The sequence below is a fragment of the Otolemur garnettii genome, unplaced genomic scaffold, assembly GCF_000181295.1.
Source record: "Otolemur garnettii isolate 467f Iridium unplaced genomic scaffold, OtoGar3 scaffold00025, whole genome shotgun sequence".
Taxonomy (NCBI): domain Eukaryota; kingdom Metazoa; phylum Chordata; class Mammalia; order Primates; family Galagidae; genus Otolemur; species Otolemur garnettii.
In genome coordinates, this window is record NW_003852420.1 from 9,813,468 (window position 1) to 9,830,674 (window position 17,207).

A 17,207-nucleotide genomic window follows, 5' to 3' on the forward strand; every position below is an offset into this window, starting at 1 on the left:
GAACCCGCCACCTTAGGTGTATGTGGCTGGCGCCTTAGCCACTTGAGCCACAGGCGCCAAGCCAACATCAACTTCTTACCTAAAATCTATTGTTAATTAAAAGGAAGTATTAAAAGGAACATACTTAATAGTTTTATTAATAAAATAAAAACAAATAATTATTTAAAGCTAAATAAAGTACTAGTAAAGTTTTAATTCATATCAGTTATTTAGATACTCTTAAATTAATATCCATGTTTTTATAAAGCATCAAATATGTTCCAAGCATAATGAGGCACTACAATTATTGAATAATGAATTGTTAATTTATAAGATAGACTGTCTTACAAAATGTACTTACCAGTGGGGAACAATAAAAATCATCAAGTAGACAAGCAAACGGCATAATTTCTGATGGCGGTATGTGCTGTGATGATGATAAAGCTGGAGCCTGTACTGCAGCCTGATTGGGTGAAGCCAGCCTTGCTGAGAGGATGAGCTCAGCTTTGAGTGGCAGAAAGGATCCAGCCACTCAGAGATCTGTCATAAGAGCCTTCCAAGCGGAGGGAGCCACAAGTGCCAAAAGCCTGCTGTGGACCTTGTTGGGCGTGTCAAGGCACAGAAAGAAAGGCAGTTTGACTGAAGCTGAGGGGTGAAGAGATGAGGCCAGAAAAGGTAGGCAGGGGCCAGATCATTCATGACTTTGTAGATCATCTTTGGAATGTATTCTCATTCTATAGGAAGCCAGTGTATGGTTTTAAGAGTTAGGGTAGATGAGCCAATTTCCATTTAAAGAAAGAGCTCTGGCATCCAAGTGTGTAGCAGGAGAAGAGTGGGGGCAAGAAAATGAGTTAAAGGCTCAGAGTAGTTGTTGTAAGAAAGGAGAGTTAGACTGTGGTGGGGGCAGTGGAACTGCAAGCCAGAGTGGAATGACCAACAGGCTGGGCATGGATATGAACTCAGAAAAAGAGAGATTGTAAACTAATTTCAGACCATATATGTCATAAGGCAATTTCTTCCCTTAGAGTCTAAAGAAGCTGGTATTGATAATCGAAATATAATTGATGATGGGAAATCTCAGAAACTTACTCAAGATGACATAAAAGCTTTGAAGGACAAGGGCATTAAAGGAGAGGTAACAGTCAAAGGATTTTTTTTTATTATTATTATTGTTTGGGAATTCATTGAGTACAAATAATTAGGTTACATTGCTTGCAGTTGTTAGGTAAAGTCCCTCTTGTAATTGTGTCCCACCTCCAAGAAGTGTGCCATACAAAGTGACCCCCCATCCCTCTCCCACCTCCCCTCTCCCAGTCCCTCACTCCCCTTCCCCTTCCCTTGTATTAGATCATCTGCTGCCTTCATATTAGAATTGAGTACATTGAATTCTTGCTTCTCCATTCTTGTGAGGCTTTACTAAGAAAAATGTGTTCCACTTCCATCCGGGTTGATTCAAAGGATTTTTTGTTTTGTTTTTATATGTTTGGTATTTAGGAAAATAGTTTTTAGAGCAGACTTTATCTAAGGTAAAATGGTAAAATAATATGCTTTCGTTGTCAAAAATACATGCAATTTAGTACACTAAATATCTTGTTTCATATGTGCAGCCATATGAGTGAATGACATTACTAATATTATTAGTGGTAGAGAATTTGGTAAGAGTATATATCAGGATTTAACTTTGTTCATTTTTAATAATGTTTCAGCCAGAATCTTCAGAAATGAGTTTCCTCTGTCCCTCTTCTCCCTTTATTGTATATTTCTGATCTTTTAGTTTAAGTGGAATTATGAAATACTTGTAACTTGTTACAAATTCTAAATAGGGGATAGAAACACGAAGTTCATCTATTTGGACTTCTGTGGAAAAGGCATTGGAGAATCAGGTTGTTGGAGCCATTTGGTGGTAAGAAACCTTTAAAGTTATTTATCCCGTGAAAGTAAAGTTTCAGAAAATCTGCTTGCTCTTTTTCTTATAGGAAATAGTTCAGCAGTTAATTGAAAATAGTACAACGTTCCGAGACAAGACAGAATTTGCTCAAGATAAATATATAAAAAAGAAGAAAAAGAAGTAAGTCGTTTCTGTTTGAAAAAGTTAATATTAAATTTTTATGTATTTATAGTAGTTTTTAGAGTAAAATATTGTAAGTTGCTTTAAGTTAGCATTGTTTTTTCTTCCCCCAGATATGAAGCCGTCATTACTGTTGTGAAGCCTTCTACCCGTATTCTTTCAATTATGTATTATGCAAAAGAACCTGGAAAAATTAAGTACGCTTTGTTTCCTTTCAAAAATATAATTGGGGGAATATATCCTTAAGAAAGTCATGATTTTAAGTAAATGACAAACTTATTCACCTGCATAAAGTGTCCTCCTACCTCATAAATTGTAAGTCCTTTTACTGTTGCCCCCAACGAAACCAATAATCTTATCAACATTAATTTTTATAAAATAAACAAAACTTGAAAAATAATGAGAAAAATAGCAGGCTTTACTTAGCTCAAAATGAAAAAATTATTCTTTTTACTTTAGCCATATGCGGTACGATACCCTAGCCCAGATGTTGACATTGGGAAATATCCATGCTGGCAATAAAATGATTGTAATGGAAACGTGTGCAGGCCTGGTGCTGGGTGCAATGATGGAACGAATGGGAGGTAAGATTTACTATTTTCAAGTTTAGTAAAATCCCACCCTGATGTGCATGGAGGGGTCCAAAAATTCAAACTCATGGAAAGCCAGATTGAGTTACTTCACAGTTAATGAAGTGCCTTGGAGTGAACCTGCACAGCTCCTGGCCCCAGAGACCTTCCTTTTCGCTCCACATCTCCGCGTCTAGGCTTTGCTGGTGCACAGCCCACCCCCATGTCCCACTCAGCTGTGGTGGTTGTCTTTTCTAGTTTCACTCCTAGTGGGCATGAGGCTGGAGCCTATGGTGGCTAGGTCTTCCAGGGCAGTTATTTTAGTAAATTGTTGCATAGCTGGTATTTTTATTGGCCTGAATTGAGGCGTTTGAGTGGAAAGATTAATAAACATGTATTCTCTCCTGGAAAGATACAGCACAGCCTGATTTGCCTGCCTTTTCTTTGGCCCTGTGGAAGATAAGAACTTTTATTCACACCTATAATCCTAGCACTATAGGAGGCCAAGGAGGGAGGATTGCTTAACGTTAGAAGTTCAAAACCAGCCTAAGTAATATAGCAAGACCCCCTCTCTCTAATAAATGAAAAAATTAGCTTGGTGTGATGGCATGCACCTGTAGTCCCTAGGTGGCTGATGGAGGAGGATCTCTTGAGCCCAAGCATTTGAGGTTGCAATAAGCTATGATGATTCCATTGTCCTCATGATTGGGGCAACAGGGAGACCTTGTCATTAAAAGAAAAGGAAAATAACTTACAAGTGGCCCATTTGAGGATTGGAATGAGGACAAGCAGAGTTAATTAGCAGTCATTGACTTTCAAATTTGCATGGTCATAGGGTTTTACAGTAGTGTAAAGTGGGGGTGAATTTTTTTTTTTTGAGGCAGAGTCTCACTTTGTCACCCCCAATAGAGTGCTATGGTGTGATAGCTCACAGCAACCTCAAACTCTTGAGCTCAAGTGATTCTCTTGCTTCAGCCTCCCAAGTAGCTGGGACTATAGGTTCCTGCCCATCGCCCAGCTATTTTTAGAAATGGGGTCTACCTCTTGCTCAGGCTGGTCTCGAACCTGTGAGCTTAGGCAGTCTATCCACCTCAGCCTCCCAGAGTGCTAGGATTACAGGCATGAGCCATTGCGCCTGGCCTGAGAGTAAACTTCTTTAAGATTTCCTGTTTATTGTTTAGTATTTTCTTACCTCCATTGGAAATATTCATAGATTATAAATGGACCCCCATAGTTGCTGCATCATCCTTCAGCCGCTAAATAAAGTAGAAAGACCTTAAGTCTTACAACTGTGGAGGACTCATGAAGGGTCTCCTCCATCAGGCAGATGTTTTTATTTCTTCTATCTGTTCAGGTTTTGGCTCCATTATTCAGCTGTATCCTGGAAGTGGGCCCATTCGGGCAGCAACAGCATGTTTTGGATTTCCCAAATCTTTCCTCCATGGTCTTTATGAATTTCCCCTCAACAAAGTGGACAGTCTCCTAAATGGAACATTTTCCGCTGAGATGTTATCTTCAGAGCCAAAAGACAGTGCTTCAGTTGAAGAAAGTAATGGCACACTTGAGGAGGAAAAACAGACCTCTGAACAAGAGAATGAAGGCAGCCTGGCAGAGGCCCCAGAAGGCAATCACGCAGAAGAGCAGGAAACAATGGAAGTCATCCCTCAAGATCCAGAGCATAAGGAGCCAAAAGAGAGAAGAAGCAAAAAAGATTATGTAAGAACATCAAGAGTCCCCACTACCCTCATAATGTTTGCCTCAGGGCTTTGATTAGCTTCATTTAAATCATGAGATTTGGTTTGTCTGGCACGTCAGCTCCCAAGATGGTAACAGTTGGAGAAAGGGTGTGTGTATATGTCTACACAAGTGTGTAATTTAATCTCTGGGATGGAGCTTTAGCGTGCAAAGCATTGCATAGGTAGCTTACTGAAGGTTTTTAATGTGTATGATCTGCCTGTGTTTTTCTCAACTTCCTTGTAAACAGCCTCCTCCTGATGCTTAAGTCCAAGTTGATAAATATTGTTGAAATATTTTAACAGACCAGAGCATTTCCATAAGCCTGACTGACTTACCGCAGTACGTTGGTTTCTTCTTTTTCTTCTTGAAGATTCAGGAAAAACAAAGGAGACAAGAAGAACAGAGGAAAAGACATTTAGAGGCTGCTGCTCTGCTGAGCGAAAGAAACGCAGATGGGTGCGTTGATGAAAGAATGCAGGAGCCGTCTTGGTGCATGTGGGCTCTGCTTCACATAGATCCACATTCTTTCTGCTTGACTGTTTAGATTTTAGTGGGCCGTGAGATGAGGATCCTTCATGGGTTTTTAAAGAAAGGAGATTGAGCCTGGCAGAGGTGGGAAATTGATTATGCCGGTGTGAGCATTTCAGAAGAAATTTGAACCTTCTCCAGTGACAATGCATCAGGCCAAATGGGACTGTGTAGTCCTACTAAGCACAGAGAATGGGGCATTCAAGTGCTGTGATACAGGGAAGGGTTAATGAAACCTGATGAGGAGGGAGATTCAGAATCTGCAAAGCAGCATATAGTGTTTGATTTGCTTCCAGATAATTTGAAAAAAATTCAAGAATGTCATCAAACGTAACTTAGAGTTGCCAAGCTCCACAAGAGCTTATAACCCGTTTGTGTTTCCTAGAAAGAATAGCTCATGATTTTATTCTGTTGTGGATTTCTAGAATGTAGTGTTTAAATCTCTTCTTTGTGTGAGTCATGCAAATTAAATGCATGATTATTTTAAATGCATTTTAAAACTTTGCTCCACTTTGGGGAAGTAGAAAAATAATTTGTCTAACATTTTCCTTGCAGTTTAATTGTAGCTAGTCGTTTTCACCCCACTCCTCTGCTGCTGTCTTTGCTGGACTTTGTGGCCCCTTCAAGGCCATTCGTGGTCTACTGTCAGTATAAAGAGGTAATACTAGAACGGAATGGGTGGGACTTCTTGGATCTGAATGTTGATCCTCAAACTGCAGCCCAGGAAATAATTCTTAGCAGAATTCTGTTTTTGCCTGCAGCCTCTGTTGGAATGTTATACGAAACTACGAGAGAGGGGAGGGGTCATCAACCTCAGGCTGTCTGAGACCTGGCTCAGAAATTATCAGGTATGTGCTCTTACAGCCAGGCCCAGGGGCTGCTCTCTTGACTCCTGGCTCCTCGCAGTCTTACTAGAAGTTGTTTAATAGAGATATTTCTGTTTCTATCTGCAGAGGTGGAAAAGTCTTAAGATTGTAACTCAGAAACTGCCTCTGCCTTTTCCTGATCCTTTTTTCTCTTTTCATGTCAGAGTGATTATGTTGTAACTCCAGCCCAGAAGCATCTAAAATGCAAACACCAAGTTGTGATTTGTATTTCCCCAAGGCCTTGATATCACTGTAGAGGGTGTAATTGATAATAGCAAAATCCCCAGCTGGACAAGGAAGTGTCCTTTTCTACTCTGCTGGGATATGATTGCAGCAAGATTTTAGGATTTATTTGTGGGCTCCATGTCAGTTCAGGTCTTCTAAAATACATAACCAAGATGGAAGTTAAAGTGTAAGAGATGTATTGGGAGGAAATGCCTTTAAAAGGTCAGGGGAGATGGTGCAGGGTAGGTAGTGGGAGTCGGTGCCTGTGCAAGGAGAGGGTAGAGGAAGGTGACAGGAGGAAGAACCTGCAGTGCTGCTGAAAGAACATCTCAGCAAGGCTGATGGGGAGCCCAGGAGCAAACAGTGTCTATTCACGGAGCCTATGTTAGGCAGAAATGGTCAGTCATGGTACCCATGCTTAGTTACCAACTAGGAGCAGCCTTTCCTTACCAACAGGAGCAGGCTTTCTGCTGCCTGACTACCTCCCAGCCAGTTCCCCCTGAGGGGAGCATCTGTCCTGCCCGAGGCCCCATCCAGCTGCTTGGTGTTTTGTCACATTATGGTTGGTAGGGCTGCTGTGGAGGTTTGGGTAACCCTGGCCTTTTGTGGAGGTTGTCTTATTTAACTAAGGTAACAGGAGAGAAGCCTTGTCAGGGTTAACAGGGAAGCGGGGAAGGGAGGTTCTGCGTGGACATTTAGTAGCTATTTCTCCCTAGATGAGCTCCACTGTTGGCCACAAAGCTTCCTGAAGCAAAGAGGAAGAAAGCTATGCACAGCCCCAGAGTCCTGCCCAACCTTTTGCCCATTCTCCACCAGAAATATGCCTCGGGCTTAGAGAAACAGCTTCAGTTTTATTTTTCAAAAGAAAATCTCTTAAACTGATTTCTGTATCTTTCTCCACACTGTTACATGAAGGAAATAGCTCCTTAGAAATTGTTCCATTTAAATCTTCAAGAGAACCCATGTAGTTTAAATTCTGATTTGGGGTGTGTGTACTGTTAACCTGCACTTCATTTGTCTTGGGAAAACATGAATGCCTGCCTTTCCATCTTGATTAGGTCTTGCCAGATCGAAGTCATCCCAAATTGCTGATGAGTGGAGGTGGGGGGTACCTTCTCTCAGGCTTCACCGTTGCCATGGACAACCCTAAAGCAGATGCCAACCTCAAGTCCGACTCCAGCACTTTAGAAACATACAAGACTGAGGAGCCAGCAGCTAAAAAACAGAAATGCTCCGAGTCTGACTCCTTAACCTTTTAAGAGTTACTTTGATGTTTGTTCTAAGAGACATCATACAGTTAGTAATTAAATTTTAAACACCATTACTAATTGTTTTTTCACATCCTGAGAATAAGAACATGCCTATACATTTGTTCCTGAGAAGGAATAGCCTTTTGTCTACTTTTGACACAGCTGGGTTTGGTCTGTCAAAACTGCAGCTCTGAGGTATGCAGTGGGTTGATGTGGCCAATTGTGTATATTTAACAAAAGTCCTCTGAGGACTTCTAAATGCTCCGTGTAATTATCTTGAGAATTTCAGCATCCGAAAGATGTATTTATACAAGACTTTGTTTATATTTTAAGCTAAGTGAAATAACAATATAGCTAAAACTTGGTGGGTATTGAGAGGAAGGAATTTGTGGAGGAAATTTCCTCTGTTCATTCCTTTCTCTTCACCTAAGCAATATGGGGGTGTGTGTGAGGTTTACAGTACCAAAAATGTCCATTTTGTTCTCTGCAGTCGAATAAGCTTTCTTGAAATGCTAGGTTTTATTATATTCATAGTTGACAACCTGGGAGAGTTCTATTTATTTTAATGCTTTTTTTGTGCATAGAAAGGTTCAGTAGGGCACTTTTTTGGATCAGTTTACCAATCCTCTCATTCTTTGTTCCAAATAAAGTAACTAGAATTTTTGTGTAGTATTCAACTAAAGGAAACAGAAATGGTTTTTTTCCTTCCCTCACTTGTGATACACATACGCACACACACTTATATATGGGCGTATAGATGTTGTTCTATACACATATATATTTGTATACACATGGAATCATAGATTGTACTCTCTATATGAATATGTACATGCACATGTGGAGGCAGAATATACAGTCTGTTTGAACTATAGCAAAGTTCCATGCAAGACTTAGATCACTTCTCATTGCATTGGTGTCACTACTTAAATGTATTTTAAAGTGCCTTTTTTATTGGTAATTGATACTGGTCTGAAGAGCTCTGGAATGATTAAGTGGTAGCCTTTCTAAGCTCTGGAAAAGTATAATCAAATTTGACCAGCTGCTGCAGCAAAGGCAAGTGTGCGAAAAAAGCCAAAACTCTTGTCCATTGAGACTCAGAGTCTGTTGCTTACTAGAATGTGCTTTTCATGTCCCCATAGAATAGGACGTGGATCATCTAGTGAGGAACATCTCGGAACAAAAGGCATTTCTTTTTCCAAATAGTGTGTGCTATTCTGATAATGGCCAGTGTGATTACCAGCAAATGTGGTTTTACTTCTTTTTCTTAAAACAACTGCTTTTAAAGAATAAAAGACTTTCTTACTATGATCCGTCTAACATTAATTATGTAGTCAGTGTTGCCACATTAATTGCTGATCGTGAGACACACTCTTTGTAGTAGAGAACATGCTTGGATCAGCACTTTATTGAACACATTTCAGGCTGTTCTCACCCACATCTGCCAATCAAGTTCAGTCTAGGAGAACAGAAAACTGCCCAGACTAGCTTTAGTAGTGGCTGGTCTCTGCTGGTCACTGTTAGGACCATCTCCTACTTGGGGATTCAGCCAGTTTTCAAGGCCCATTCCATTCCCTAAATCCTTATTGGTTACTGTGGGCAGGACCCTGGAATCTAAGCTATATAGGCTCTGTGTTCCCATGTTCCCCTGGAGATGACTTGTGAACTCATCTTACCAGCACCAGCCACAAAAGTTTAACTTGTGTTCTTTTTTTCTCATATAATTTCCTTTCTTTTGAATACATGAGATTTAATTCAGTGGTTTGCAAATGCAATGTGCAAACTTCTAAGTGTTGGAAAACTTCCCCTGGATGACTTGCTAAGTGCATACTCTCCACCCCCAAAATTCCTTACTCAGTAGGTCTGAGGTGGGGCAGAGAATTTACATTTCTATAAGTTTCCAGGTAAATGCTGGTGCCATTGGCCTGGGAGCCACCCCCTGAGAACCACTACTCTTTGACATGTGTATAAAATAGGCATTCACTTTTGGAGGAGATAAATGGATAATTTTATGACTTCCAGACATCCAGCCACCAGCAGAGTTATATGGAATACCACTTTAGTGAGTGGGGATCAAAAAGTAAAAGACAAAAAATAATTTTGTAACATCCATGCTATTTATAGGAGGAGGATGCTTGGCAACATACTATAATTCCCATAAGAGTGCGTGTAGCTTAACGGTGTGCTAAAATGGTATGATCATTCGTGTGTCGAGCAATCAATCATGGACTGGTTTTATATGGAAAAGCCAAAAATCTTAATGCAGTTTTAATACATAACAAAATTTTTAAAAAAGTAATTGGGTATTTGCTTTTTGTTGTAAAGCATTGGTTATATCATCCCAGATCAGGTTGGTTTAAAAATGAAAAAAACATTGGCTGTAAGTATTGTAAGAATAATATTAAGTACTGAAAAATTGTCCTAAAAATCTGAGATTCATTCCAAATGTTGCTAATTCTGTAATGTGCTTTGGTGCAGTGCTAGCAAGACCAGGATGTATCTAATACCTTTACTTAAAATATAATGTCACCCTTAGGCTGAAAAAAGGATTACAGGTTTTCCTTGGACTTAACCTAGGTGGCATAGATCAGATGACAAGAGATGTGAGGTCTCTCAATAGCTGCTTAAGAGCAACTAATAAATTGTTAACTCCCCTGTTAACATTGCTTGGGTACCCACAGCTTTTTGAGCCTTTTTGAGGAAGGCAAACTCTGAGTATAGAAAATGAATATCATGTGCCTTGCTTTTTCACAGTTCTGTTAGAAACCTAGGCTTTTGGCATTTATCTGAGATACCATGAAAACAAGACTGGAAAGATTTTGACATTTCATTTTCACTTTGACAGAAAGTTAACAAGGCTCTAAGGCAGTGGTTCTCAACCTTCCTCATAATATGACCCTTTAATACAATTCTTCATGTTGTGGTGATTCCCCAACCATAAAATTATTTTCGTTGCTGCTTCATAACTGTAATTTTGCTACTGTTACTGTGTTTCCCCGAAAATAAGATCTACCCAAAAAAAAAAAAAATAAGCCCTAGCAGGATTTCTATGCATTTGTTAAATATAAACCCTCCCCTAATGATAAGACCTAATAATGGCATAGCCACACCATGCATTTCAGCATGGAGTGGTAAGGAAGACTGGAATACCTTTTATCTGCCACAGCTCCTTTCTCCGAGCCATTCGCACTTGCGCAGGTGCGTGCGTGGTAACCACGGTAGCAGGCATCCTATTGCACACATGGGAACAGCTAGGGGAAAGGAGTTCACACATCACTAGCACCAGCCCCACCAACAAGGTCAGCTCCCCTGTCAGGTTCCAGAAGATGATGACTTAACTGTGTTTGAATAAATGTAGATTGTTGTATTATACTTAATAAAAATAAGACATCCCTGAGAATAAGCCCTAGTGTGTCTTCCTGAGAAAAAATAAACAGAAGACAGTGTCTTATTTTCAGAGAAACATGGTATGAATCATAATGTAAATAACCCATATGCAGGATGTATTTAGGTGACTCCTGTGAAAGGGTCATTCGACCCCCAAAGGGGTCACAACTCACAGGTTGAGAACCGCTGCTCTAAGGAAATGTTTTGGAATGTGGGTGGGCTCAGTCTTTTGGGTATATAGTCTGTGTAGTGTTGGTTATTATAAGCCAAGAATCTTTAAAAAGCGGAGAAGTTGACCCAGAGTGTGGAGTGTGTGCAGGAGTTCCTTTGCCTGTGGGAGCATTTTGTGCAGTCAGGTACCCAAGTGGATAAAGTGGCCTCTCCTAGGAGCCACAGGAGCCACATACAATATAAACTCAAGCCATATAGCAACAGATTAAAGGAAGAGAAATTTTTAAAAATATGATTGATTTAAACCAGGAGTCAGCAAATCAAAACCCACAGGCCAAATATGGCCCACTTTTGAGTTTTTTATATGTATTACAAGCCAGAAATGTTTTATGGGGGCTCTTTGGTTGGTTTGTTGGTTTTGGGGGGCCCAGGCTACAGTGCCATGACGTCAGCCCAGCTCACAGCAACGTCAAACTCCTGGGCTTAAGCAATCTTGCCTCAGCCTCCCAAATAGTGCCTACCACAACACTTGGCTGACTTTCCTATATTTAGTGGAGATGAAGTCTTGCTCTGGCTGGTCTTGAATCCCTGAGCTCAAGAGATCCTCCTGCCTCAGCCTCCCAGAGTGCTAGGATTATAGGTGTGAGCCACCATGCTTGGCCAGTTTTTACTTTCTTTAAATGGTTGGTGAAAAAAGTAAAAAAAGAATAACTTTGAGACATTAGAAAATTACATGAAATTCAAACTGAAGTTTTCTTGGAACCCAGAGACGCTAATTGATTTATGGACTATCTGGCTGCTTTCACACCATGGTATTGTGGAATAGTTGGGGTAGAAACTGTGGCCTCAAAGCCTAAAATACTTGCTGTCTGGCCCTTTAAGAAAAATTTTGCGGAGCACTAATTTCAGTGAAGCAATGAAGATCGTGGTGTGGATGACAGGGGAGCATCCACAGTCGGGAGCTGGCTTGGAATGAGCAGCAAGAAAATACACAGCAGTATGAAATCTAGGTCTCCTTGGGGATCCTCCAGACCCAGGGGCGGGGTTGGACACCATCCCCGTTCCTTCTGCTGGTTTCCTCACTTGGCTTCTAGGACGCCTCTGACTCTTCATTGCGCCCCTGCTCTCTGGCCTTTCCGCCTCTTTTGCTGGTTCCTCCTCATCTCTGAGACCTCTAAACATTAGCTGCCTCAGGGCTCAGCTGTTCCCCGTGTCTGTGCTAGCTCCCTAGGGTGCTCCAGGGGTTTGGGGTACTGGTGAAGCAATGTGACCATGAGGTGGCAGCAGCACACACAGGCTTTATTGGGTGACAGAGACACTGACAGGTTTGCAGAGGGAAGGTGGGGGTGTCCCTCATAGCAAGAGTCTGTCCAGAGGCCACACCTCCGCTCAGAAAGGAGGAGTAAGGGAAAGGGCAGCCCCCCCCCACCCCGGCCGCCCCACTGAGAGAAAGGGATTAGAAATGGGGCTTCTGTGTCTGGGTGATGTTCTTCAGTAGCACCATGGGGAGTCCCCCACCACCCACCGACCCCCGGGTCAGAGAGCCCCAAGGGCCAGGAGCAGCTTGAGGTCTTATAACCACAAGGCTCTTATCAGTGACCAGCCAAAGCTGGGAAGGCATGGTATGCAAAGGAGGCAGGCACTACATGACTAAAAATGTGCTTAAAATTTGTTTAAAATAGTTGGATATATATAGGCTGGGCGAGGTGGCTCACACCTGTAATGCCAGCACTGTGGGAGGCTGAGGTGGGTGGGTTGCTTGAGCTCAGAAGTTTGAGACCAGCCTGAGCAAGAGGGAGACCCATCTCTACTAAAAATAGAAAAATTAGCTAAGTGTTATGACAGGCACCTGTAGTCCAGGCTTGCAAGGCTGAGGCTGGAGGATCGCTTGAGCCCAGGAGTTTGAGACTGCTATGAGCTATGACATGGCACTCCACCAGGGCTGGACAGAGGGAGACTCTGTCTCAAAAAAAAAAAAAAATGAGAGAACAAAATAATTGGATATATTAAAACTTGAATTTGACCTTTGAGCTAACGAGTCTGTCTTCAATGAAGAAATAACGCTAGCGGCCATCTTTGACTCCTTTACATTCTCTAGATGATACTAGGTGATCTCACCTAGTTTTAAGGATTTAAATCCCAGCTCTGGGGTGATGACTCCCAAGGTAAGTCTTTAGTACAGACCTTTTCCTCCAGCTCCGCCCTTAAACCCAACTCAGCATCTCTGCTGGGTGTCTATTCATGCCTCAAACTTAACAGATTCAAACCTAGGGCTCCTAGTCTTCCCTCCCAAGCCAATCCCTCCTGCAGTCTTCACCATCCATTTCCAAGTCCCTCAGGCCTGAAATCTTGGTTTCCTCCTGCCACATCAAATCAGTCAGCCCTCCCAGTCAGCTCTGTCTCCAGAATAGATCTGGGGTTCGCTGACTCCTCCCCACCCAGAGCCACCACCACCTTGGCCCCAGCTATCACGATGCCCAGCCAGGATTATCTCAAGCTCTTCCTAACCGGTTTCTGTGTTTTTGCCCCCGCTTTGCCTACAGCCTTTTCTCAACTCAGCAGCCAGACTGATAATAACATAAAGCAAATCCTATAAGTCCTTTGCTGAGAACCCTCCGGTCACAAAAGTAAAAGCCTTTGCCAAGACCTACCAAGCCCTGTGTGACCTGGGCCCTGCTGCCTCTAACATTGCCTCCCGTGACAGCACCAATTGCTCGTCTTCAAACATGCCACACGCATTCCTGGCCCAGCCTTTGCAACTGCTGTTCCCTCAGACTAAAATGTCCTTCCCCAGGTGTCCATGTGGCTCCCACCCACGCTTCCTTGAGGTCATTCATCACCAGCCATTTTCGAAGTAAGGCCTGTCATGTGTCTGAGCTGGTTCCTGGACTGCAGAGCTGTAATTATTGCAACTAGTTAATTATTTTCACACTTGAGATCACCCGATCATACTATGTTTTACAATGGCAGGTTGTGCGTGTTTATTTTGAAACATTTGGACCCTTTCTCCCTCCTGTCGCATCTCTGTGCTATAACTCCTTGACAAACTATTAGAGACCGTGACAATTAAAGTAAGCAAATAATTAAAAACTCTTAAAATTTAACCTATAGGTGGCTGCATCTGCAGAAGGACTTGGGGGACGAACACTGAGGCCATTTGTCTCACATTGTATTAAACGTCCAGGGCTGCCGTAACAATGTGCCACGAACTGGGTAGCCAAAAACGGCAGAAATTTACTCTTTCACAGTCCAGGAGGCCGGAAGTCAGGAGGGCCGTGCTCCCTCTGAGAGTTCTGGGGGAGAATCTTTCCCTGCCTCTTACGGTTTCTGGGGCTCCTGTGTCTAGATGATGTTGCTCAGTAGCACCATTGGGAGTACCCCCGAGACATCAAGCCCCAAGGGCCAGGAGCGGCTTGGGGTCTTATAACTACAAGGAGCTTATCAGTGACCAGCCAGGGCATGGTGTACAAAGCAGGCAGGCTGTAAATGACTAAAAATTTGTTTTAAATAATTAGATACATAGGCCCGGTGCAGTGGCTTAGGCCTGTAACCCTAGCAGCCAGGAAAGGATGCATTGTCAACCAGGTCACCTGTGGCATCTGGGGTTCAATCTTCTGCAGGTTTCTGAGAGGCAGAGTAGAATATGAGCCTCAAAATTATTCCACCTGGGGCCGGTGGGAGCCGACCTGCCTCATTAAAGATTGAATTGTGAATTCAATCTGTGAATTGAATCACAGAAAAAGATGTACTGAAATACCCACCCCTGGTACAGCGGAATACAGAGTGTGAGCTTATGTAAGGATAGTGTCGTGGCAGATGTAACTAGTTAAGATGAGGTGGGCTCTTAATCCAGTGTGCCTGGTATCCTTACAAAGAGAACATCACGGTGAGGGACAGACTCATGGGGAGAAGATGGCCCTGGGAACACGGAGGCAGGCTGGAGTTATGCTGCCACAAGCCAAAGTGGGCCAATGGCCACCAGAAACCAGGAGGAAGCAGGGTAGAGCCTCCTCCACAGGCTTCAGAGGGAGGGCGGTCCTATCAACACCTGGATTTTGGACTGCTAGCCCCCAGAACTGTGAAAGAATAAACTTACGTTGTTTTAAGCCACCTGGTTTGTGGGCCTTAGTATAGAAGTCCTTGGGAAACTAGTATAAAATGTATTTACCAATGGCCTGTATGCTGTGAGGGCTGCCTCCAGCAGCCATCCCTGACACAGCTCTGTGGCCTTTGCAACCAGCTAGTCGTGACCCCAGGGCCAGGGAAAAAATAAACAACAGGCAGAGAGCTAGTTAAGAAGCCTTCAAGAAGCGTGTGCCCAGGTTTAGAACAATTTGCCATCAAATTCATAGCACGGATTGGTTTGCCTCCCATGCTACATACGATGAAGCTGCAGCTCTCCTGGAGAAGTGTGTCACGGAAACTTAGTCTGGAAAGAATCCGGTTAAATTAGCACAAGCAATTCTTGATTAACCCAAGAGGAGGAGAACCAGAAGTTCCTGGATAGATGTAAGTGAGATGTGCTCCCCAGACTGGTTTTTGCCACTCTTGAAGCTCAGGACACACCACCCCAAAATATGACTGTAGGAGATCAGAATTTCATACCCCCAAAATATACTTCTTTGACATATTTTGAGCTTATTCTGAGAAACTGCAGACACAAGAATAGTTCTGAACAGCTGCCTTTTTCTAAAGGAAATTTACATCTATAAGGGGAATGTGTGTTATTTAGTAGTAAAATATCTGTATAAGGAAGAGGGTTGCTTTTATTAATACCGGACTTTTAAACATGACTTTTGTTACCTGAGAGACTTCATCTAGGTGACAGGACGTTTACTCACCGCACAATTCCTCCCCTCACACTTGTATACCTCCCCTCACTCCAGCAGGGGCTGGGAACCTACAGCCTTAGAGTCACATGTGGCCCTTCAGATCCCTCAACTGAATCTAAATTTGGGTTCAGTTAAAAGCATCCAGAAGTACCACCCCAAGGCCACAGGTCCCCCATCCCACTGGCCCTTCTTTGAATCTCTTGTGTTATGGAACTCCTAGGCCTATGCACATAATTAAACAGTTTTTCTTTTGTTAGTCTGCTTACTGTTGGCTTATTTTATAGACTCAATTATCAAATCTTCAGAGAGTGGACAGAAAGTTTTACTCTCCCCTACTCCACCTCCCAGACAATAGCTCTTCACCTGAACTGTCAAAACAGTAGAAATCAACCGAGTAGAAGCCACCAGGGGTGAGGAATAAAATGGCAGATAAAAGAGGGAGATGGGGAATTGTCCCACCCTCTTGCTGTAAGAAGCTGCAGAGATCGTGGCAGCAGCAGTGAACATTTCCCATGCCATCGCCGTATGGCAGGCACTACTCTGAGTGTTTCACACAGACTCGTATCCTTCTAATAACAGTCTGAGCTCTGTCTTCTTACAGAGTAGAAATTAGTCCATGAGGGACAAGGAGTCCATCTGGACAAGCCAGACGTTCTGACTCCCACTCCAGAATTCATCACACTATCCAGGCTTTCTTCTCAGCCCTGAAAAATGGTCCTTCGTTCGCTACTATAGTTCCCCAGATAATAGTATTTTAAAACTAATTTCTCATGATGGTTTTTGAAACAGGTTCTTCAAACGTCACCCTGAAGTGGGGGGAGCAGATATCTTTCCCTAATCTCTTTCTCTTTATAGCTGGCACATTCTTTCACTTCAAAAGGTTTAATTTTTTATTTCACCATGTATTCAAAGAAAAACAGATCCCAAATGCCATTTTTTCACAATTTACTTCAAAGAATAGATTTGAAAAATCACACTCCTCCCTATTAACCCAAAGGAAGCTGAGGTTGTACAATGATGCTTTTGGTCTCAGGTGAATCTTTTATTATTTCAAATTGAGACAAACATTTTTTTTCAAAGACAGTAGCACAGTCATTGTCACAAGCATGTTAATATGTCTATTTTGCAAGAAAGAATATACTACAAGTCGTGCTATTCATTTTTTCAATAGCATTCTGGCAAAAAATAAAGACATTTCCAATTGTGTCAAACATTTAGTGAATAATGAGTTCTACTCTCTGCCTTTGGGTAAATAAATGGTGCCTCTCAGTGAAGTGCTAGAAAATACACGATGTGAGGGCTGCTTCTTAACACTGCCCATTGCTCCAACAACCATTAGCCTCTTTTGCTGAACTTCTCAGCTATTTTCTGTAGCTCCAAATCCATTGCAGCCAAGTTCTCAAGTTCTTTTTCCTGGAGAATACAGAAGAGTGAAGGTATGAGATCCAGAATCAATTTGTTTTGCCATTGTTTGAAGGAGTATGAACGAGAAGAGGAATTTTATGATATGTTAGAAACTTCGTGAGTCAACCCTACAGCAGTGGTGCTCAAGGCATCACCAGCATCATCAAGGGAACTTGTTGCAAATGCAGATGCTT

General features: G+C 42.3%; 2 protein-coding genes across 4 annotated transcripts in view; one reads left to right on the forward strand and one right to left on the reverse strand.

Moving 5' to 3' along the window:
- The window catches only part of TRMT6 (tRNA methyltransferase 6), a 12,939-nt gene extending 5,023 nt beyond the window's left edge, over positions 1-7,916 (forward strand). Inside the window, exons 3-11 of one of the 3 annotated variants that reach the window (XM_003788026.3) lie at positions 1,005-1,114; positions 1,956-2,047; positions 2,161-2,244; positions 2,507-2,631; positions 3,971-4,332; positions 4,724-4,809; positions 5,437-5,539; positions 5,643-5,729; positions 7,031-7,916. In XM_003788026.3, the coding sequence (XP_003788074.1) occupies positions 1,005-1,114; positions 1,956-2,047; positions 2,161-2,244; positions 2,507-2,631; positions 3,971-4,332; positions 4,724-4,809; positions 5,437-5,539; positions 5,643-5,729; positions 7,031-7,231 (1,250 nt within the window). In that variant the 3' untranslated portion in view covers positions 7,232-7,916. Of the gene's footprint in view, positions 1-1,004; positions 1,115-1,955; positions 2,048-2,160; positions 2,245-2,506; positions 2,632-3,970; positions 4,333-4,723; positions 4,810-5,436; positions 5,730-6,688; positions 6,811-7,030 lie in introns of those variants that run through there. The other 2 variants (XM_023512198.1, XM_023512197.1) reach the window with 2 other exon arrangements.
- Positions 7,917-16,630: 8,714 nt separating this feature from the next.
- CHGB (chromogranin B) overlaps positions 16,631-17,207 on the reverse strand; it is a 7,759-nt gene continuing 7,182 nt past the window's right edge. Inside the window, exon 4 of the mRNA XM_023512199.1 lies at positions 16,631-17,022. Within this exon, the coding sequence (XP_023367967.1) occupies positions 16,945-17,022 (78 nt within the window). The 3' untranslated portion in view covers positions 16,631-16,944. The remainder of the gene's footprint in view (positions 17,023-17,207) is intronic.